Genomic DNA, 22,531 nt, shown 5'->3' with positions numbered 1-22,531 from the left:
TTTGAGAGAGTGAGCAAGAGAGAGTGAGCACGATCAGGGGAGGAGCAGAAGGAGAAGGAGAAGCAGGCTCCCTGCTGAGCAGGGAGCATGACAAGTGGCTCCATTCCAGGGCTCCGGGATCACGATCTGAGCCGAAGACAGATGCTTTACCGACCGAGCCCCTTAATATTTCTTGCAGGGTGAATTTAGTGATCACAAGTTCTTTTAGTTTCTGTTTGTCCTAGAAGCTTTTTATCTCCCCTTCTATTCTGAATGACATCCTTGCTGGCTAAAGTATTCTTGGCTGCATATTTTTCTCATTTAGCATCCTGAATATATCATGCCAGTCCTTTCCTGCCAGGTCTCTGTGGGTAGGCCTGCTGCCAGTCTAATGTTTCTACCCTTGTAGGTTATGGACCTCTTGTCCTGAGCTGCTTTCAGGATTTTCTCTTTGTCTCTGAAATTTGCAAGTTTCACTATTACATGTCAAGGTGTTGAACTATTTTTATTGATTTTGAGGCAAGTTCTCTGCCTCCGGGACTTGAATGCCTGTTTCCTTCCCCAGATTAGGGAAATTTTCTGCTATAATTTGCTCCAATATACCATCTGCCCCTCCCCCCCAATCTCTCTTTCCACTTCTTCTAGGATCCCAATGATTCTAATATTGTTTTACTTTATGGTATCACTTATCTCTTGAATTCTTCCCTCATGATCCAGTAGTTGTTTATCACTTTTTCTCAGCTTCTTTATTCTCCATCATTTTGTCTTCTATATCACTAATTCTCTCTTCTGCCTCATTTATCCTAGCAGTTAGAGCCTCTATTTTTAATTGCATCTCGTTAATAGCCTTTTTGATTTTGACTTGATTAAATTTTAGTTCTTTTATTTCTCTAGAAGGGGAGTCTCTGGTGTCTTCTATGCTTTTTTCAAGCCCAGCTAGTATCTTTACAATCAATATTCTGAACTCTAGTTCTGACATCTTACTTACATCCATACTGATTAGGTCCCTGGCAGTCAGTATTGCCTCTTACTCTCTTTTTTGAGGTGACCTTTTCTGTCTTCTCATTCTTTCCATAGAAGAATAGATGAACAAGAGAAAAAAAAATACTGAAATGGCAACAATGACCTCAGAGAAATATACACTAATCAGAAGAGGCCTCAAGCTGAAAAACATAAAATTAATTTAAAAAAAAATAGGAGAATATAATCAGACAGGTGAACAGAACAGCAGTACACTGGATCCTGTGTGTATTTTGGTCTGCTTATTAGAAAATTACATCCCAAAATTGTAAAGAAAGAAAAGCTTACATATGTACAAAAATAAAATTAAATACAGTGAAAGGATAGAATGTAATATAAAAATGAAAGTTAAAAAGGATTTTTTAAAAAGTTGATAAAATAAGAAATTGGTTGAAAAAAGAAAGAGAAAAAAATTAAAATTGAAAAACTAAGAATAGTGGGGAAAAAAAAACATGAATTCTATGTACTATTTTCCCCAAGCACTGGAATTGTGCAGTTCTGTGTGATCAGTAAGCTTGGTCTTGGCCAGATGTTCTTGCTGATCCTCTGGGGGAGGGGCCTGTTGCACTGATTCTCAGGTGTCTTTGTCTCGGGCAGAACAAAAAAAACAAAAAAAATCCCACAATGAGATACCACCTCCCACCAGTGAGAATGGCTAAAATTAACCAGTCAGGAAACAATGATGTTGGTGAAGATGCAGAGAAAGGGAACCCTCTTATATTGTGGGGGGAATGCAAGCTTGTGCAGCCACTCTGGAAAACAGTATGGCAGTTCCTCAAAAAGTTGAAAATAGAGCTACCCCATGACCCAGCAATTGCACTATTAGGGATTTACCCCAAAGATACAAATGTAGTGATCCGAAGGGGCACCTGCACTCCAATGTTTATAGCAGCAATGTCCACAATAGCCAAACTATGGAAAAAGCCCAGATGTCCATTCACAGATGAATGGATAAAGAAGATGTGATATATATATATATATAATAGAATACTACTCAGCCCTCAAAAAAATGAAATCTTGCCAATTGCAATGATGTGGATGGAACTAGAGGGTATTATGCTAAGCTAAATAAATCAATCAGAGAAAGAATTATCCTATGTAGAATTTAAGCAACAAGGCAGAGTATCATAGGAAAAGAGAGGAAAAAATAAAACAAGATGAAATCAGAGAGGGAGACAAACCATAAGAGACTCTTAATCATAGGAAACAAAGTGAGGGTTGCTGGAGGGGAGGGCATGAGGGGATGGGGTAATTGGGTGATGGACATTAAGGAGCACATATGATGTAATGAGTGCTGGATATTATATAAGACTGATGAATCACTGACCTCTACCTCTAAAACTAGTAATACATTATATGTTAATCAGTTGAATTTAAATAAAAAATATAAAAAATAAAAGTTTCCTTGAGCCACTTGCTATACAACACTTCTTCTGTCCTTGGCCCCATGCCAACACCAATGTGTTTGTCACTATAGATTGGTTCGAATTTTCTAGAGTTTTATGTATATAGAATCATACTCAGCATCATGATTTTTAGATTCAAACACATTGTTATATATATTAGTAGCTCATTCTTTTTTTTTTTTTTTTTTTCTGTTGTTTGTATTCTTCCATTAGTATTGTTATGGAACCTGGACTGGATCGCCTGATGGAAGAACCAAGTGGCACCCAGAGATCTTGGAGGATAGGAGGTTTATTTAACATTGGCCAGCTCAGAGGAGAGTGATCTCCAAAGGTCTGAATCCCAAGCACAAACAGAGGGGGCAATTTATACACTTCTACTTCCGCATACTTGGCACTTCCGGCATGTGCGCGAGGCGGGGCTGGGAGAAGAACCCAGATTGGTGCGTGTGGGAAGCAGAGCAGGGAGAAGAACCTGGAGGAGCCCTGGGGTAAGGACTGGGACTCTCTTGCTGTCTCGGCCAGCCACCTTAGGACACAGATTTTCCTTAATATTCCCCCCTTTGATGCCCCTTTAAACACCTAGTTTAGAGGGCATCATTTTCATCTTCTAAGGGGCGATAGTGAGTAAGGAGTAACTGGAGTCTGATTTTAGCAATTTGAGTAGTGATAAACCTAGGAAGGGCATTAAGAATACAAGGACCAAATGCTACTAAGAGGAGAAGCAATAGGAGGGGGCCAACGAGGGGGGCGAACAAAGGGAACCATTGTGAGAGGGTATCCCACCAAGTTGTCTGCTGGAGTGTTTCCCACCGGCGATGTACTCATTCCTGTAATTGGGTCAGAGTTTCTTGGACGACTCCCGACTCATTAGCATAGAAACAACATTCCTCCTCTAAGAAGAGGCAGAGCCTCCCTTGCGCGGCTGTGAGCAAGTCGAGAAACACCGAGGCCACTGAATCGAGTTGGCGCTGCAGGGTCAGGGCTGACTGAGTGAGGGTGGAAAAATCCACCGTGAGTTGTTGAGTTAATCCCCGGTACTGAGCCTGAGACATCCTGACGCCAGTGGCACCGAGGGCAACACCTGATGTGGCCAGCAGACTCACGATAAGAGGGATAGCCATGGGGGAGCGTTGAGGCTGGCTAGGAGGTCTCCATATGAGTGGGGCATCACTCCCGGGGAGGACTGAAAGATCAGGTAAGAGACTGACAAGAGTGCATGATTGATCGTGTGGGGTGATGCAGATGTATACACCTTGATCACAACCAAGAAAAGTGTTGTTGGGCACATAGACCCAACTGTGGCCCGTGATGGGAGAGGAAGAGTTGCCATACAGTGGTACCGGAGCCAGAAAGGGATAATCTGAGGTCCCCAGTGCCAAGGTGGGAGGTGACCTGGTAGATTGGTTGAGGATGACACCTAGGTATTGGACGGGACTGGGCTTCATACAGATCCAGCAGTCAGATGCTAGGGGTGGATTCAAGTGGTTAAACGCTTGGTGGAAGGTGTTAATTATACCTAACAGTTGCGCTATAGATGCTTGCTGCGTGTGGATGGGGGACCCAGGGATGCGCCAGGGCGAGTTATTTTCTGTCTGACTCTGGGGTTGACTGTAAGGCTTGGAGTGAACATGGACTTAATCATAAATTTGGCCATGGGGTCGGTTCCCATAGGGTGATATTGGCCCAACAGGAGAACGATTCCTGTAGCCCATGATGTGGCATTGGGTTCTAAGACTGAGAGGGTGGCATTGGGTGACAAGGAAATCCGGATGTCACTGCACTGTTTGAGGCACCACCTGGTGGACCATCATTCTATTCCCAGCCAAGTTGCCACCCATGCCTCACATCCCTAGGCTTGTAAGCAGAACTGAGGTCAGGTGTTTGGCTCTTGAGGCGTAGGGCCCCCACAGATGTAGATATCTACCATCTGGTAAACTGAGTGAGGGCCATGGTAGAAACACTGTCTATGAAGTTCCCAGGAGGTATCAAGAAGCTGGCATCCATCAAAATGGAGGTTAACCCTTGGTGTGTGCCCATCCCATGTGGAAGAAGTCAGTGGGGGCACTGGTGTGGGATTGAGGGGGATGAGCTCGAAAGTCCATTTGCCAGTAATGGTGATATGAGAGTTTGCCCCCCTTGCCTGGCCAGGCAAGCTAGAGGCAGTGGAGAGGAACAGCACACCAGGTAGCAGAAGATCAGGACCGACTGGGGCCAGGAAAACCATAGTGAAATCCGCTCAGGAGTAGACAGCAGAGGGCCAGTAAAAGTGGGATCTATGACCTTAGGTAGAGGGAGCCATCGTGGCTAACCTGACAGCAGATGAAACCCGTGGACAAGTAAGTGCAGTAATACACCCTAAAGACACCCAATAAGCAATGACAATAGTAAGCCTCTGGGGAAAAGTCCAGTCAGGAGGGGCAACAGTGTAGAGTCTGACTCCCAAGATGAGGGAAATCACACCGATGACAGCCAGGGACCATGGTGAGCAGGTGTCCATCAGTTGGTGGGGTCCCGTTGAAGGTGAAGCCAGAGCGGGTTCATGAAGTCTGGCTGGACTCTCCACTGGCATGGCTCCTCATCCAAATGATGATCTTTCTTCACTCTGGAGTGGTAGACCCATGGGGTGACACCTGAGACCTCGAAGGCAGTAGGGGCGGTTAGAACAACAGTGTGGGGCCCTGTCCACTGTGGTCTTTCTTCCAATTTTTGACCCAAACTGAGTCCCCTGTCTGGAAGAAGTATATCTGAGACCCTAAGAAGATTGGGGCCCTCTCAATGGTGTACTTTTGTAATTTATTTAGGGTGGCCCCAGGGCCTGAAGCTGCTCCTTTATCCCTTTATCTCCAACCTGATGCAAGTTTCCTGGAAGGCTTCCCAAGCATGGAGGAGGCTGTCCATATATTAATTCGAATGGGGAGAACCCTGATGTCCTGGGCATGCTGCGAGCACGCAGGAATGCTAGGGGTAGCAGATCTGGCCATGGGAGGTTAGTCTCCTGACAAAACTTTGCTAAGGTTCCCTTGAGGGTGTGATTCATTTGCTCTACTCTCCCTGAACTTTGGGGCTGGTAAGCAGTGTGGAGTCTCCAGGTGATGCTGAGAGATTCGGTCAAGACCTGTACAATGTCTGCCACAAATGCAGGTCCATTGTCACTATGGATTGTTAATGGCAGGCTGAACCAGGGCATGATCTCCCACAAGAGGACTTTACTTCCCGGCTTTGCTCCGTCCTGGTTGGGAAGGCTTCGACCCACCCAGAGTATGTGCATACTATTAGTAGGAGATATCTGAATCCCCTGCTTGGCTGCACATCTGTGAAGTCTACCTCTAGATTTTCAAATGGGGTTGCTCCCATCCTCTGGACACCTGGCAGGGACAGTGGTGCAGACCAAACATTATTTTTAGCACATGTTATGCACCGTTCACTCATTGCTCAGCATAGTGCAGGCAGCTGACTGATGTAGTAGTGCTTCTTGAGAAGGGCCTCTATGCAGTTTTCCCCAGATGAGTGAGTTGGTGGTATTCCTTGACTAGATGCCCTCCAGTACCTGTTGGAACAAAGATGTGCCCGTCTGGCATCATCCCATCCCTTTTCAGTTAGGGTGGCTCCCTCAGCCATGGCCCATTCCTTTTCCTTTTTAGTGTAACTGGGCGGAGGGACTTCTTCTGGGAGTGTTAGGGCCATGGTGAGGGAAGGGGCTCTGTCCATGTCCTCACTGGCTGACGTCTTGGCTGCCTCATCTGCCAGATGATTTCCCTGCACTACGGGGCCATCTCCTTTCTGGTGTCCCTTACAGTGCAGGATTGTTACTTCCTTTGGAAGCCAAATGGCTTCGAGGAGTCTCAGTATCTCCTCCTTGTTCTTGATAGCTTTTTCTGCTGCGGTTAGGAGGCCCCTTTCCTTGTAGATGGCTCCATGTATATGTACAGTAGCAAAGGCGTACCGAGAGTCAGTATAGATGTTGACTTGCTTGCCTTCCCCAAGGCTGAGGGCTCGGACTAAGGCATAATTCAGCCCATTGAGCTGACCATCCAGCTGGAAATGCCTTAGCTTCTAAGACTTCAGTGGTTGTGGTTACTGCATAACCCACTTTCCAGGCACCCTCTTGTAGGTAACTGCTGCCATCGCTGAACAGTGTGAGCTCTGGATTCTTTATGGCTTGATCCTGCAGATCTGGACAGCTCGCATAGACTTCATCCATCACCTCGGAGCAGTCATGGTCTGGTTCCCTCTTCCGTGGGGAGAAGGGTTGCTGGATTTAATGTCCTTACTGTTTTGAGGGTGACCCGCGGGTTTTTGCAGAGGAGCCCTTGGTATTGTGCTAGCCGAGAGTTGGAAAGGAAGTGGTGTCCCTGTACATTCATGAGGGATACAACTGCATGAGGGACCTTGACGTTAAGTTCTTGCCCCAGCGTAAGTTTGTCCGCCTCCTTGATGAATAGGATTGTGGCTGCCAGTGCCCTGAGGCATGGTGGCTGTCCCACTGCCACGGGGTCCAGCTTCTTTGACAGGTAAGCAACTGGCCATGGCCAGAGTCCAACAGTCTGGGTGAGTACCCCAAGCACTACTTTTTCCTTTTCATGCACAAAGAGATTGAAGGGTTTTTCTACATCTGGTAGGCCCAGGGCTGGAGCCCGCCCCAGGGTGGTCTTTATCTCTGTGAAGGCAGCTTCTGCTTCCTCAGTCCAGGCAAGGGGTTCTTGATCTGGTCCCCCTAAGAGATCATAAAGGGGTCTTGCTATTGCTGGGAACCCAGGGATCCAGATGCGGCAGAATCCTGCAGCCCCCAGGAATTCTCGTAGGCCTCTTTTTGTCTGGGGCTGTGGCAGGGAGATGATGACCCTTTTCCTCTCTGGCCCTAGTCCTCTCTTCCCTTGGGTGAGGAGGAAACCAAGGTATTGGACCTCTTGTTGGCAGATTTGTGTCTTCCCGAGTCTGACAGGAGCTGTAGGAGGGCCTTTGTGCCTTTTGTGCAGTCTCTTTCAGTGCGGCGGCGAGGAGGCTGACTTTCTTTTTCATCTTTTTGTCAGTTTCCCATTCGGCTGCGACCTCCCTGTTCATGTAGACCTTATTGGCAATCTCTGTTAGTTGGGTGATGTTCATCCTGGCAAAACCCTCTAGTTTCTGAAGTTTTTTTCTGATGTCTGGGGTGGTCTGAACCACAAAGGAGGTGTTTACGATCTGTTGGCTTTCCTGTGCCTCGGGGTCAAATGGAATGTATATCCTGTAGGCTTCACATAGTCTTTCGTAGTAGTCCCTGGGAGACACCTCTGGTTGTTGAGTGACTGAGGATACCTTAGTCATGTTCATGGGTTTCTTAGCTCCTGCCTGGATTCTCCAGAGGAGGGCCTCCTGGTACCAGCGGATGTGGGCCTGTCCCTCGGTTGTGGTGAAGTCCCATGCTGGTTGCTCTTCAGGTGCGGCCGTATTAGCCTAGGCAGTAGAGTCGATGACCCCCGCTGGTGAGTGCTCTTCTAGGTACTGCTGTGCACCTTTCATTATTCTCCTCCTTTGCTCTGTGTTAAACAGGGTGTGGAGTAACTGTTGGCAGTCTTCCCAGGTTGGCCGATGAGTCTGGAAGAGGGATTCTATGAGGTCTACCATAGCCTATAGTTTCTCAGAGGATGGGGTGTTATGTTTCCAGTTGAGGAGGTCAGTGGTGGAGAAGGGCTGATAATACATCATGGAATGGCTGGGTTGGACCATCCCGTCTTCATCTGCCTCTTGGGTTCCCGTGTCTCTCGTACGTGTATTTCAAGGGCCTGGCTGCTGGTTCTGGATCTTTTGGGCCTGGGGGTGCCAGTGGATCCTCTGGGCCTGGGGGTGCCAGTGAAACTGATGGCAGCAGAGTGTCTGGAGCTGATGGGCCAGGTGTAGACAGTCTTGGGGGTACATACAGTGGGGGCAGGGTCGTTTTGTCCTCGGGATCTCTGGCTAGGATTTGTGGAGACTGGGGCTTTTGCTGATTTTCTTTAGGTCGCTTGGATGAGGCGATTAAGACCCTGGCCTGTCCCTGCCTATTGCAAGTGAACTGCACCCTAGGGGGAAGGGTCTGAGCAATTCCTAGCCAGGAGTCAGTGTATGGAAACTGGTCAGGGTGTCCTGGTTCTCCTGTTATGACTCGCCATACTTGACAAATCGTTGGGACATCCAGTGCCCCTTCTGAAGGCCACCCGACATCAAAGTTGGGCCATTCCAATTCGCATAGGGTTCTCAACTTGCTGGGGTTCATCCTGACTCCATAGTCTCCCGAAAACCCCTTCTTGAAATTTTTGATCATGGTTTCTAGAACTGTAGGTTTACTCTGCCCTGACCCCATGGTGATGTCCCCATGTGTGGTGGCACAGAGACAGACAAAGGGGAGGTGCCTCCTGAGGTGGGAAGACCAATCAGATGCCTGTCTGGCCGTGTCCCGAAGGAGCTTAGGTGAGGCTTAGTCGTAGTGGTCTCAGTGTTGTGACTTACGATATGAAACTATCCCGATGCCGCCATATACTGTATGCCGTTCACCATGGAATCACAAACGGGCCCACTCAGACTCTATAGGCTTCTGGGGACCTTAAGGGTACCTGCCCTGTGGAGTCACAGTATCAGTCTGCTTGAGCATTTAACAAGTAATCAATATAAAGATTATTAATGAAATTTTTTTTTTTTTTTTTTTTTTTTTTTTTTTTTTGCACTGAGTCTTGTAAACCATTTCAGCGGCTCCGTGGGTACATGTGGTCAGTACCTACCAAACCGGACTGCCCAACTCTGTGCTACTGTCCTATTTTACTTTCTTCCTAGCCCATTCGCCATCTAGAATGTTCCATGCACTTGTTGAGCTATTTATTATCCATCTGTCCCGCTGCAACACACGTGTCTTACCCGCCACAAGGCCATGCGGTGAATGGGAGTCTGTGTGGTCTGCGCCCCTCCCCGCGCACCTCCCCCATACCCGGGAGGGGCTGCACCTCCAGGTCACACGGCAGCACTCTCTACACAGTGGGGGCTTGAATCCATACCTGGTGTCCCGGGCTCTGGCCTGCTGCTGGGGGAGGGCCCCAGGGTCCCCGAGGCTCCAGCACCCCATCTTCAGGCCACCTGCAGCCCAGCCCCAGGATCCCCGCCCAGCAACTTTCTGATCTAATCGGGTTCCCAGCTCTCCCTTCCTCGAATCCCAGCTGTTGCTGCTGCATGTTTATAAACCTGGCGCAGCCTGCATCCCTGGAGGCCATGGAGTCCAGAGCCCCATCTGGAGAAACCATCATGGCACCACCTCCAGACCAGGTCCCCCTGCGCAGGGACTCCCACGGGCTCCCGTGCCTGGCCCAGGGTCCCAGCACCCAGATAGCCCTCTGGGGGGCCTGTCCAGGCTAGTTGAGCTCCCTCGGAGATGGCTGCCATCTGGTTTGCTCCCTGCAGGTGTCACTCAAGAGGGTACCCCAGCACCAGCCAGGCCCCAACCTCTCCCAGCCAGGGCCATCGGGGAGCCTGCTCCTTCACCCCGGGCCTCCTGAGCGGCCCACCAAGGGCTTTTATGGCCTCTCAGGCACATCCTTGGGACTGGGCTCCCTGGTGACTCCTGGAGGGTTGTTGGCAGCAATGACCCAGCAGGGACACATGCACTGTGGTCTCAGTCTTCCCGTCAGTGAAATGGGAATGGAGATGCTCACCCAGCAGGGCCATGAATAGCCGTGCACACACTTGGAGGACTGCATGCAGAGCCAAAGAGCTTCACTGTGGGAAGCTCTGTCCTGCCCCCGAGTCCTGGCCCCACCTCTGCAGGGCTGTGGTTAAGCAGCAGCATCCCCCCTCCCGGAGACCAGCCACACAGACCTGGGCACGTACACCTCCCCTTTGAGCCTCAGTGGTCACATCTACAAGATGCGACATGAAACAGAATGGGGGGATAGTGCTCCCCTCCCAGGGGGTCGTGAGAATTTGGGGGCTAAGGCCTGGCCTGGGCGGGGGCTCTGGTAGACATGGGTCCTGCCCTCCCTCCAGGAGAGCCTCTTCTGGGTGGCAGCCTCTGTTTGTCGCCCGAGGCTCAGGCCCGTTGGGAAGGGAGAAACCCCAGCCTCGCCTGCACAGCGTGGCTTCTCCAGTGGCCTGGACTGCCCAGAGCCCCACCTTTGTGTCCCCTCCTTTGGGCCAAGGGCAGCCTTGCTTCTGTCCCCTGGTCGAGCGTCTGGATCATGCCCACGATCCCACGACCCCAGATGGAGACACTGAGGCCCAGAAAAGGGCCTGTCAAAAGCAGGTGAGTGTGCTTTGATTTGTAGGGCATGGAGGGAAAGGTGTGGAACAGGAGGGGCAGTCCTGTAGGTCCCGGAAGGAGGGAGGCCAGGCCACTCTGCTGAGTGTCCTTTGGCCGCTGCTGGCCAGCGCTTGCTAGCAAGGGCTAGCACTGGCTCCAGTAAAGCCTCATCAGCCCCCAAATGCCCCCAAGCAAGCAGATTCTGCGTGATAAGAGACTCAAGGGCGGGAAGCAGGAGACACCCGGACAATGGCCAGGCACTGGGTGGGCAGCTTGGCCAGGAACAATGCTGGGCCAAATTAGGGGAGGGGAAGGTGGCGCCTGGCAGGGGAGGCTAGAAGGGCTGGATGCCAGCCAGGCAGCAAAGGTGAGGGGGCGATGTGCCTTCCCCAGCCCCATCCCAGCCCTTCACACTCCCACAGCTCCGCCCTCCCCAGGGCCTTTGCACATGCTGTTTCTTTTGCTGGCCACACTCTTCCCCCCAACCTCCTCCTGGCGAGCCCCTCCTCTTCTGGGCTCAGCTCTAAGTCACCTCCTCTAGGAGGTCTCCCTGACCTGCTGGTATCAGGCCATGCCCCCCTGGACTGTCACTCCCCAGATTTCCCTTCAGAACCTGGTAACTGGATAACATGAGGCTGGATTTGTCATTTAATGCCTGCCGCCCTCCCTCAGACACTGGGAGCTCCTCGAGGGCACAGACCGTGTCTGTCTGTCTGTCTGTGAACCTGCTCAGGACCTGCCACATCGCAGGTGCACAACAAAGTGCAAGTGAGTGAGCAGCGGGTTGCTTCCCTCCACCAGCGAGGGGCACATGTGGCAGGCATGGCACTGAGCACACTGTACAAGTAAAAGCCACCATAGGCACAATGAGCTGAGCTCCCCGATCAGCCCCACGTCTCCCTGCCCTGGACCGGGGGGCCTCCATCCACACCGAGCGAAAGAAGGGCCCCCAGGGGCCGGGCTCAGACCTGCCTCCTTCCTCCTGACCCTGGAGGGTACCGGGCAGCTCCTGGCACACAGCAGGGCTTCCGTGAATGGCCCGGGGTACAATGACCTATGCCCTGAGTGAGAGAATGATTCAGAGGAGTGAGAGAGCCAGGAAGGCTTTATGAGAGATGGAGTGGGACTCAGGGCAGGTGATGACTGGGCATAGCTGGTAGGGGATTCCAGGGGGACAGGCGAGAGGGCACCAGGGAGTGGGGGACCCTGCTGTCCTCGTCCTGGAGCCCTGGGGTCCTGGTCAGCCCCGGATCAGCCCCTCCCAGCCTTTAGTAGGCCCTAGGAGGGGGATCCCTGGGGTTCCAGGGCCTCGGTTTCCCCATCTGGGCCATGGTGGCACGGTGCCTCCTGACTGCTCTCACTCTGCATGCTGGGCTCTGTCTCCCTGCTGACCCAGAAGGCACACTCATGTCACAGCCCCAGCAGGGAGGAAAAGACACAGCCGCTACGTGCCAAAGGCTGCCAAGCGCCCAGCCAGGGGGAGAGCCGGCCTGAGGCCATGTGTCCCGGGTCCAGCGCTGCCCCTTGCCAGGTGGGGGCTGAGACTTTCTGTGCTGACCTCGCCATCAGCTAGCGGCTCCAGATGTGGGCCGGGGATGGTGTAGGGGTCATGGGAGGGCTGGCTTGAGATCCCCAACGACCTGGGATCGCCCATGGCTGGACTGGGCTGGGTGCTTATGCTGGTGGGGGGGGGCGGGATAAGAGCGGATGGGGGCCTGAGAAGAACACTGGACGGGCACCCGTGTTCTCGCACTGCCACCCTCCCCAGGGGCTCTGGGGGCTTCCTCCAGTCTGAGCCAGCTGGGGCACGGATGCCTGGCTCCAGGATGCCCGTGGAAGGTGGGTGCCCTCCCAAGAGATGAGGTCGTGGATCCTCAAAAACTGTCCCGAGGGTGTGTTAGTAGCTTCCCGAGTCCATCCCCCCAGGGCTGGGCCTGTTACCTCGCCCTCCAGCACCCTTCTAAGTCCTTCTCATTCTTCAGGACCTGCTTGAGGTATCACCTCCTCCAGGAAGCCAACCCTGACAACGCTCCATCGCACTGGATGAGGGGCTGAGTGCTGGTGAAGACCCTCAGCCTAACTGGGTGGAGACCCTGTTGCTCCCTCTCAGCCTGGGACAGTCAACAGCCCAGGGCAAAACCACACATCCAGGAGCTTAGGTGAGGCTTAGCTGTAGCAGTCTCAGTGTTGTGACTTACAATCTGAAACTATCCCAATGCCGCCATATACCGTATGCCGTTCACCATGGAATCACAGATGGGCGCACTCAGACTCTGGCCTACTCAGACTCCATAGGCTTCTGGGGACCCTTAAGGATACCTGTCCTGTGGAGTCACAGTATCAGTCTGCTCGAGCAAGCCAGGTCGGACTGCACAATCACTCACACATTCATACTCCAGAAGTTATTACATTCGCTCCCTGGGAATCCCTACCTGTGAGACCTCTAAGAGGTCTCTGGGAAGTGATCAGGCTCCCCTTCCACCCCAATGGGGGTGGGCCTGTCTGGGTCCTGGGGCCCCAGGCCTTACCAGAATCCGATGTTGGGACCAGGTCCTCACCTGCCAGGTCTCCTGGAGTCCAGCGGGAACAGCGGAGCGGGGCTGGCCCCAGGAAACCGGGGCAGGAGACTGTGGAAAACTAGGCAGGGCGCGCCTTTTCTGTTAGGATCCTTCATTCCATCACCGCCCCGCCATTTCCCCCAAACCGGTGGCAACAATGGACCAGCGTGGTTGGGTTTCCCGGTCAGGGAACCCAATGTTAAGGGACCTGGACTGGATCGCCTGATGGAAGAACCAAGTGGCACCTGGAGATCTTGGAGGATAGGAGGTTTATTTAACATCGGCCAGCTCAGAGGACAGTGATCTCCAAAGGTCTGAGCCCTGAGCACAAAGGGGGCAATTTATACACTTCTACTTCTGCATACTTGGCACTTTTGGCACCTGCGCGAGGCAGGGCAGGGCAGGGAGAAGAACCCGGACTGGTGCGCGCAGGAAGCAGAGCAGGGAGAAGAACCCGAAAGAGCCCTGGGGCAAGGACTGGGACTCTCTCGCTGGCTCGGTGGGCCATCTTAGCACACAGATTTTCCTTATCAGTATGGGTATATCATGTTTTGTTTATCTGTTAGTTTATTGATGGATATTCATATTTTTTCCCCTAGTTTTTGGATACTGTGAATAAAGCTACTGTGAACATTTAAATACACATTTTTGTGTGGACATACATTTTCATTTATTTTGGGGAGGAGTAAAAAGCCTGCGTCTGAAGGCAGGTATATATTTAACTTTTAAGAAACTGCCATCAAATTACATTTTATTTATTTTTTATTTATTTTTTGTGTTTTTTTTTTAAGATTTTATTTATTTATTTGAGAGAGAGAGAGAATGAGAGACAGAGAGCACGAGAGGGAAGAGGGTCAGAGGGAGAAGCAGACTCCCGGCTGAGCAGGGAGCCCGATACGGGACTCGATCCCGGGACTCCAGGATCATGACCTGAGCCGAAGGCAGTCGCTCAACCAACTGAGCCACCCAGCGGCTCCCAAATTACATTTTAAAAAAGATTTTATTTATTTGACAGAGAGAGGGAGCAGGGAGCTGAGCAGGGAGCCTGATATGGAGCTTGATCCCAGCACCCTAGCATCATGACCTGAGCCAAACCAAGAGCCCAACCCTCAATCAGCTGAGTCACCCGGGTGCCCCTACCATTTTACATGTTTACCAGCAGTGACTAGACCCCATTTAGGTTCATCATATAGTTTGGGAAGAAATGACATGTTTATCATATTTGTTTTTTTACAAAGGCAAATGCTATTCATCTTCAGTTATCAAATCTTTCATATCATTCAGTGAAGTTTTACTTCTTTTCATCATATAGGACTTAATTCTGATTAAGGTGAGTCCTAGGGATTTTATGTTTCTGTTATGAAAGGGAACTTTTTGTAGCTTATGTTTTAACTGCTTACAACTATCATTTAAAAACAAAACAAAACAAAACATTTTATTTTCAGAATGGTTTTTGATTTAGAGAAAAATTGTAAAGCTAGTACAGAAAATTCCTTTACATCCAGCACCCAGTTCCACTATTATTAACACCTTACATTATGGTATATTCATTACAATTCATAAGCTAGTATTAATATGTTATTATTTACTAGACTCTACATTTTATTCAGATTTCCTTTGTTTTTACCTAATGTCCTTCTTCTATTGCAGGATCCTATCCAGAATATCATACATTTGTAACTTTGTGTCTTTTGGCTTCTCTTAACTGTGAGAGGCTCTCAGACCTTTTTTTTTTTTAAACTTTGTATTTATTTATTCATGAGAGACAGAGAGAGAGAGAGAGGCAGAGGGAGAAGCAGGCTCCCGCTGAGCAGGGAGCCCGATGCGGGACTCGATCCCAGGACCCTGGGATCATGACCTGAGCCGAAGGCAGACGCCCAACCATCTGAGCCACCCAGGCGCCCTCAGACCTTTTTTGTTTGGTTTTGTTTTTAATCACCTTGACAGTTTTAAGAAACACTGGTCAGGTATTTTGCTGCAAGTTCCACAACTGGGAATCTGTTAGATATTTTTCTCAGATTAGACTGCAGTTATGGTTTTGGGAAAGGAAGAACCCAGAGAACAATTGCCATTTTCATAATATCATCTCTCATCATGACTTATCACTGTTTATGTTGACCTTGACCATCTTGCTGAGGGAACATCTGTCAGATTATTCCACTGAAAAGGTACTCTCCCTCCAGTCCCTTACCATACTGTATTTTTTTTCAGGAAGTCACTATGCACAGACTACATTTAAGGAGTGGGGAGTTATGTCTACATAAATTATTACATATCTACATAAATTATTTAGGATTCTTCTGCATGGGGGATTTGTCTCTTTTCCCCCATTTTATTTATTTACTCAGTTATTTATTTATATCTACATAAATTCATAGACTTTTATTTACATGTTGAGTTATTTATTTTGTGGCTGAAATTGTTCTAATTTTGGCTGCTGCATTCTCTTTCAGTTGGCTCCTTTGTCCATTCTACATATGTCCATTATTGTGTATGTTTTAAAATTACTTTTATTTTTATCATTTCCTTACTTTGTGGCACTATAAAATGCTGTGTAGTTCATTTTGAGTTTTTTTTTTAAGATTTTTAAAAAAACTTATTCATTTGAGAGAGAGAGAGAGAGAGAGAGAGAGAAAGTGAGGGCAGGAGCAAGGAGGAAGGTCACTGGGAGAGGGAGAAGCAGACTCCCCACTGAGCAGGGGACCTGATGCAGGACTTGATCCCAGGACCATGGCTGGGATCATGACCTGAGCCGAAAGCAGATGCTTAACGGACTGAGCCACCCACGGACCCCTGTGTAGGTTCATTTTGTATATTTCCTGTCCCAGTCCTGGAATTGTCCCTTTCTCCAAGGATCCCTGGTTCCTTTAATTACTGAATAGCATTTGAAAGCAAGATGTGGATATAGGTGTGTTTATTGCCATGGGGATGTTGTTGCTCCTGAGCCCAGTCAGCTGACAGAACAAGGAAATATATGCGTTCTACTGTGCATATACGTATCTACAGATATTTCTCTGTATCAACCATCTGTATCCATCTTAACCTAAACATGAATTTATACTGATGTCTCCAATTCTGATCCATTACCATATGTATCATTCAAACCTCTCCGTCTTACCAGTTCTCACATATTAAAATTCCTTTCCAAAGATTCCTTTTCTATAAACCTGAGTGGCTTTAATTACATATTTTAGAATTTTTTTTTAGTCCTCAGAAACCATAATGTCTTCTGAAAACTAAGTAGTAATTGTGAATTGTCTGTTATACCAGCATTCTTTAGATGTGCAAATTTATGAATATATTTCATAATTTCTAGAGGATATGCCTTTTTCTTTTCTTTTTTTTCATTTAAATTCAATTAATTAACATATGGTGTGTTATTAGTTTCAGAGGTAGAGTTCAGTGATTCATCAGTCTTATATGAATGATACCCAGTGCTCATTACATCACGTGCCTTCCTTAATGTCCATCACTCAGTTACCCCATCCCTCCAGGATATGCCTTTTTCTATTTTCTCACGTAGCAACCAAATATCTTTCAGTTTCTCTAATAAGAAGCCAAAAGTAGATAAACCTATGCTTAGTATTTAATGTTTCAGTATTTTATCTTATTTGGAAATATCTAGAAATTTAATTGTAAGCACAAAGAGTTAGGGGTCCCTGGAAAAAGAAAGATAAGACATAGCTTCCTTGACATCAGAAGAGTCATTTTAGGCTCCCTGCCATCTTGTGGTCTGGGTCTGACCAGCACTACTGGCCCAAAGTGTATTTCTTACAGAACTTCCTGGGATATATAGAAATTGCAAAAGAATAGACCTCAGCAGTCTGAAATAATCCTAAGGGAACAAAAGAACGTAAGAACAAACAGCCACTATTAGGCCTGAGATAGCCTAATCATAGATAGCCTAATCATATCAGGAACAATAAATCAGTGGTAAAACTCCCAATTGCTCATTCAGAAGTAAAGATCTCCCTGAAGCACATTCCTGAGTTATCTTTGCAGGATTTAAACTCCTTTGAGCACCCAGATACTGGCCCAACTAAAGGCAGAGAATTGATGGTGCTGACCTTTGTGGGCCCTGGTGATTTTGATCAGGCTCTGTTACCTTAAGATGACTTTTGCCCTGGGGCGCCTGGGTGGCTCAGTCGGTTAAGCGATTGCATTTGGCTCAGGTCATGATCCCAGAGCCCTGGGATCGATCCCCACATTGGGCTTTCTGCTCAGCAGGGAGCCTGTTTCTCCCTCTCCCTCTGTGATCTCTCTTGCTTTCACTCTCAAATAAATAAATAAAATCTTTTAAAAAAGATGACTTTTGCCCCAATTTTATGCTAAATTCCCCCATTGCTCAAGCCCCTCCATGAATATGTATACACCCAGTTACCTTAAAAGTTCCCCAGTTTTGTTGTTTCAGGAGACATTACGTTGGGAAATATCCCTAGTGGTCTCCTTTACTTGTTTCAGGTACAACCGTTCCTTTTCCTATTCTTCGGTTTGGTTGTATCTTTTGGCTCAGAGAGGGGAACCCAGTTCTGGGTAACAGTGACTATCCATAATTTAATTTAACTTAGCCAAACTCTAATGTTTTAGGTTACCAAAAAGATTTGGGGAAACTATTTAAGTAGACATAAATATTACTAAAAACTTCATTTATAAACTTAGATCTTGCTTACATCTATTTAATTCACTTGTTCTTAACAATCATTTTTAGATTACCTGTAAAAATTATATTAAACATGAGACAAAATCAGCCATTATCCCAAGTTATTATTTTTGTGGTTAAAGGATCTTTTAGGACTTTAAATGAGCTTATTTAGCTAGCAAACTCAGGAGGAATAAAAGCTTTACATTTAATGCTGAAAACTTTAAAGACGCGTCTCTTTTCATTAAACCATCAACCTTAAATGAGCTTTCATATAGAATATTTTTCCAGATCACATGAACTTGAAACACATTTGGGTTAATTTCTATTATATTTCTGATAATTCTGATGAATACTAACTTATATAACTACTTGTTTAAACCAATTAACCAATTAAACGTAATTCTTTTACAAGTTAATTTTAGCAATACCATCCAGAGGTAAAAAATTTTACACATCTACTGTCATCAGCTGGACCTGAAGACCTGACCTTTACTGCCCACCTGATTGTACTCACTGACCTCTGTCCCACATTCTTAGGCTCTTCTTTCCAGCTTATCCCTTAACTCAGGGTAAAAGGAAAGCAAAACCACCCTTCCAGCAACAGCACCTGCCCTGACAAGACCGCCCGCTGGCCCAGGCCACCCAGACCAGTGTGATCTCAACTTCCGACTTCTACTTGCACAGATGGACCAGAGAGTGACCTCTAGAATGAGGATGACTACCTTTACCTCATTTAGTACTAGACCTCCGCCCCAGGAGGACACGCCTCATCTGCATAACATACAACGGGTGTATAGGCATGTTTCCTTAAGGCACATGCGTGACCTTATGCCCACCTCTGCACAGGATGACCAGGCTTCCTCATCTAAATATTCATCCTGACACCAAACAAAAGGAATCCATCCACCCTTGCTCAGGGAGTCATGGCTTTGAAAGCTATTCCCCATGATCTTCTTATTTGTTGCAAATAAATTTTCTCTGTGAGACAATTCAACCTGGAGCAGTTTCTGACTCACCAACGAGTGAACTCACGTTGGTTCAGTGACATTACCACACATATATAGACACATATGAACATACAGACGCAAACAGTGACCTTACGGCTTTGGCTTTAAATTTAAAGCCATGACATAAAATAGGTACAAAACTCACTAGTTATAAAAGAAGTTGGTCCCAAATGACTTTCTCTGGCAGATGGAATAAGTTAAGTTTACTTGTCTAGATGTCTAAGACTTTTTCTATTTAATATGTGTGGAGAAGATTTTTAAGATTTGTATTTGTCCCTGCAATTAATCTTGACGAGGTTGTGCTAGAGTTTGGGCACAAGAGCCCTTTTGGTAGTTTTTATTTAAAAAAGGCCTTTTTTCCCTTTTCCCCACTTCTGTCTTAGGCAGTTGGGTGCTATGTTTCTATTTCAAAGATATGACAAGATTTATAACTTCAAGGGACAGAGAAAGAAGGCAACTTCCTCCAAGAAGGACTTTGCTTTCCTAAGGCTGATAATTTAAAAGCCTTTTGAGATAACAGATGTTTTGCAACTGGAAAAAGGAATAGTTTAATTTTGAATTGACTCTAGAGCTGATTTTTGCCTTGCAAAAGATTTGTAAGAGAAGGACAGTTACTCTCAATTCTTCAAAAAATTGGGTTGTAATTTAAATAACATAGGTTGATCCACCTCTCCAAGTACATCATCTTCAATTTGCTTCCTTTCCTCTGGGTACAACATTGTAATTTTAAATATTTCTGGCAGTACTGAGTAACTCCTCTTGGATATAAGAGCGGTCCCCAAAGAGGATGCAAAGGATACTAACTTCCCAAGATTCAGAGTCACTTCCAAAGATGGCCAGAAGATTGAACCAATAACCTGCATGTCCTAGGCAGGCAAAAAGCCAAGCCCTTTCATGTAAAATAAAACAACTGCTATCCCTGGGAGAGAAAAGATCAATAACCAATGGGTCTGAATTTGGAGGGGAAGAGAGACAACTTGAAATTTTCTTTTCCTCTTTAGACTGGATACTATAGACAGAGATTCAGAGGAACTGATTCTGGTAAGAATTTTCACCCTTTGCAGCGTTCTGCCATTTTTTTCCAGGATCCCCTGTGTAGGCTCTGGTATCTACCAGAGTTTCCCTTTGGTTGTTTAAGGGAATAACATGGACATTTACCAGAATGTCCCTCAGTTTCATAAACTCTGGGAAGGGCCTGTATGGGGGCCCTCCTGTGAAGGTAGATATGGGGGTATCTGCAAGGCCATTAACTTGGTAGACTTTTGATTATGGTTGTGTAGTCCTTTCAGAATGGAAAAACAATTCAGACAGAGAATTAGTAGGATGAGTACTTGAAGAAAGAGGGGCGTAGTAGGAGTTACCCAGTCTTACAGTCTTGTTGTAGGTACCTCTTACATCTTCACTTTTTCATTAGCCTTTTGCAATGAATCTTCAATGAAACTATTTTGGTACTTTGAAATCTTTTGGAGGCTTCCACTTGGCAATGGAAAGAGGTATCACATTCTGTTTAATTTGGGAATCCTTGCTTTCAGGTGCACTTCTTCTTCTTTTTATTTTTTTAAGATTTTATTTATTTATTTGACAGAGAAGGACACAGCAAGAGAAGGAACAAGCAGGGGGAGTGGGAGAGGGAGAAGCACAGGGAGCCGATGCGTGGCTCGATCCCAGAACCCTGGGATCATGACCTGAGCCGAAGGCAGACACTTAAGGACTCAGCCACCCAGGTGCCCCTCAGGTGCACTTCTTAAATGATGATATCTAATTGGAACATTCCCCCTAGAGGCCATCATATTTCTAGGCTGTAATTCCCTGGAAGGCTGAAAGCAGTTTGGTAGGACCCTAGGTGCAAGTGGAGTTAACCCACATGTCTTTCTAGCCAAATCTAGCTGCAAATAGGGTGCAACTCACATTTTTGCCCAACCTTTTTTGGGGCCACCCAACTTTATGGTTACCAAACCAAATTCTTTAGGATATAAGACAAGCTTGTAGATTTTTATGGTTTCTGGGACCATGGTTCTTAGATGTAAAATAAGCAGGTGTGCTGGAAAGAGGAGTGCTTAATTCTTTGGATTTTAAGGATCCCATTCTATTATCATTTATTATTTTTCTTTCAGCTAAGCCTTTACCTCATGGGCACATTAACAGATACTGACAAGTACCTAGGAAATGGAGCTGTGGACACCAGGAGTTAACAGTTACCCAACCAACATGAGTTCACTGCTCGGGGAGTCAGAAACTGCTCCAAGTTGAACTGTCACAGAAAGGAAATTTTTTTTTTGCGGCAGATAAGGAGATCACAGGGAATAATTTCCAAAGCTATGACTCCCTGAGCAAGGGTGGGTGGATTCCTTTTATCTGGGGTTAGGATGAATATTTAGATGGGGAAGCCTGGTCATCCTGTGCAGAGGTGGGCATAAGGTCACACATGTGCCTTAAGGAAACACGCCTATACACTCATTGTATGTTATGCAGATGTCCTCCTCCTTGGGTGGGGATTTATAAGGAGATAAAGGTAGGTCAATCTAGAGATCACAGGTGGACACCTGTGCAGGCGGGAGTCAGGGGTTTGGCTCAAACTGGTCTGAGTGGCCTGGGCTGGCTGGAGATCTTGTTGGGGCAGTTGCTACTGCTGGCAGGGTGGTTTTGCTTTCCATTTGCCTGAGTTAAGGGATAAGCTGGAAAGAAGAGCTTAAGGAAGAATGTGGGACAAAGGTCCTTGAGTGCAAGCAGGTGGGCAGTAAAGGAGAGGACTTGGGGTCCAGCTGGCGACATAACCAAGGAACTAGGGACTGGGGGAAGGATGAACCAGCAGACCTCAAAGAATGGAGACTGTGGGCTGATTTCAAAACCAGTGGGATACTGTACCTGCCCACCAGCAGTTCCCAATGTGGAATCGGAGGACAGAAACGAAGACTGGGGTTTGGGTTACTCGGACTGTGCAGTGGAAGCCCCTGAGGACACCACAAGCAATTCCCAGCATGGACAACACCAGCAGACTCCACTGGGGGAGACTGCAGACTGGAATTGGGGAAAGGACAAAGCCAGCAAACTCCAGTAAATAGGAACAGCAGATTAGAATGCGGGAAGGGACTCCCATGTGGAACTGCAGAATGAACCAGGGCGGAGGGACTGGTGTTCTGTTGGAACCTCCCATCAGTCTAGACTGACCCATTAAGTGGAATGGAAAGCTGATCAGGAGCTTGAATGCAGAGTGAAACTCCAACCAAGAGGGACTCACCAAGGGCCCTTAGAAATGGCGAGAAAGACAGTGAACTCAGAAAGGGTCACAGGCCCCATGCCTGTTTCTCGTTTCCCTGAATGCTGTTAGAAGTTCGTTTCAGATCCCAATGCTGCCACCCAATCTGTTAAACAAGTCAATTTGAAGATATAATTGGCTTTATTAATCGATTCATGAATCATGCAGCACCCCTATCCTGTGAGTAGATGGGAACTCCAAAGAGCTGAAGAGAAGGAAAGGTTTTAAAAGCCAGGACAAGGAAGCAAGGAAGTCATAAACAGAAAAAAGGATGATTTTAGGTGAGGTCATCTTCATTTGGGGACAAATGGGTCCTTTTATGTGGATTGGGGGATAGAGAGGGTCCATGTGACAGATGACTTCATTGGTTCTGATCAGAAAATTCCTGACTGACCAGGTAAGAATACATTTCTGGGGAAGGCCC

The 22,531-nt window shown here is 47.4% G+C and overlaps 1 protein-coding gene across 1 annotated transcript in view; it reads left to right on the top strand.

The window, feature by feature from the left end:
* Window positions 1-22,531, top strand: part of DTWD2 (DTW domain containing 2) — a 188,258-nt gene that overhangs the window by 46,762 nt on the left and 118,965 nt on the right. The window contains exon 3 of the mRNA XM_073878558.1: window positions 2,619-2,893. Coding sequence (XP_073734659.1) covers window positions 2,808-2,893 — 86 coding nt within the window. The 5' untranslated portion in view covers window positions 2,619-2,807. The remainder of the gene's footprint in view (window positions 1-2,618; window positions 2,894-22,531) is intronic.

The sequence above is a fragment of the Callorhinus ursinus genome, unplaced genomic scaffold (assembly GCF_003265705.2).
Source record: "Callorhinus ursinus isolate GAN/ISIS: 27379988/994484 unplaced genomic scaffold, GSC_fseal_2.0 scaffold30, whole genome shotgun sequence".
Lineage (NCBI taxonomy): Eukaryota > Metazoa > Chordata > Mammalia > Carnivora > Otariidae > Callorhinus > Callorhinus ursinus.
The sequence above is the reverse complement of the archived record's forward strand: the minus strand, read 5'-3'. Positions and strand labels throughout refer to the sequence as shown.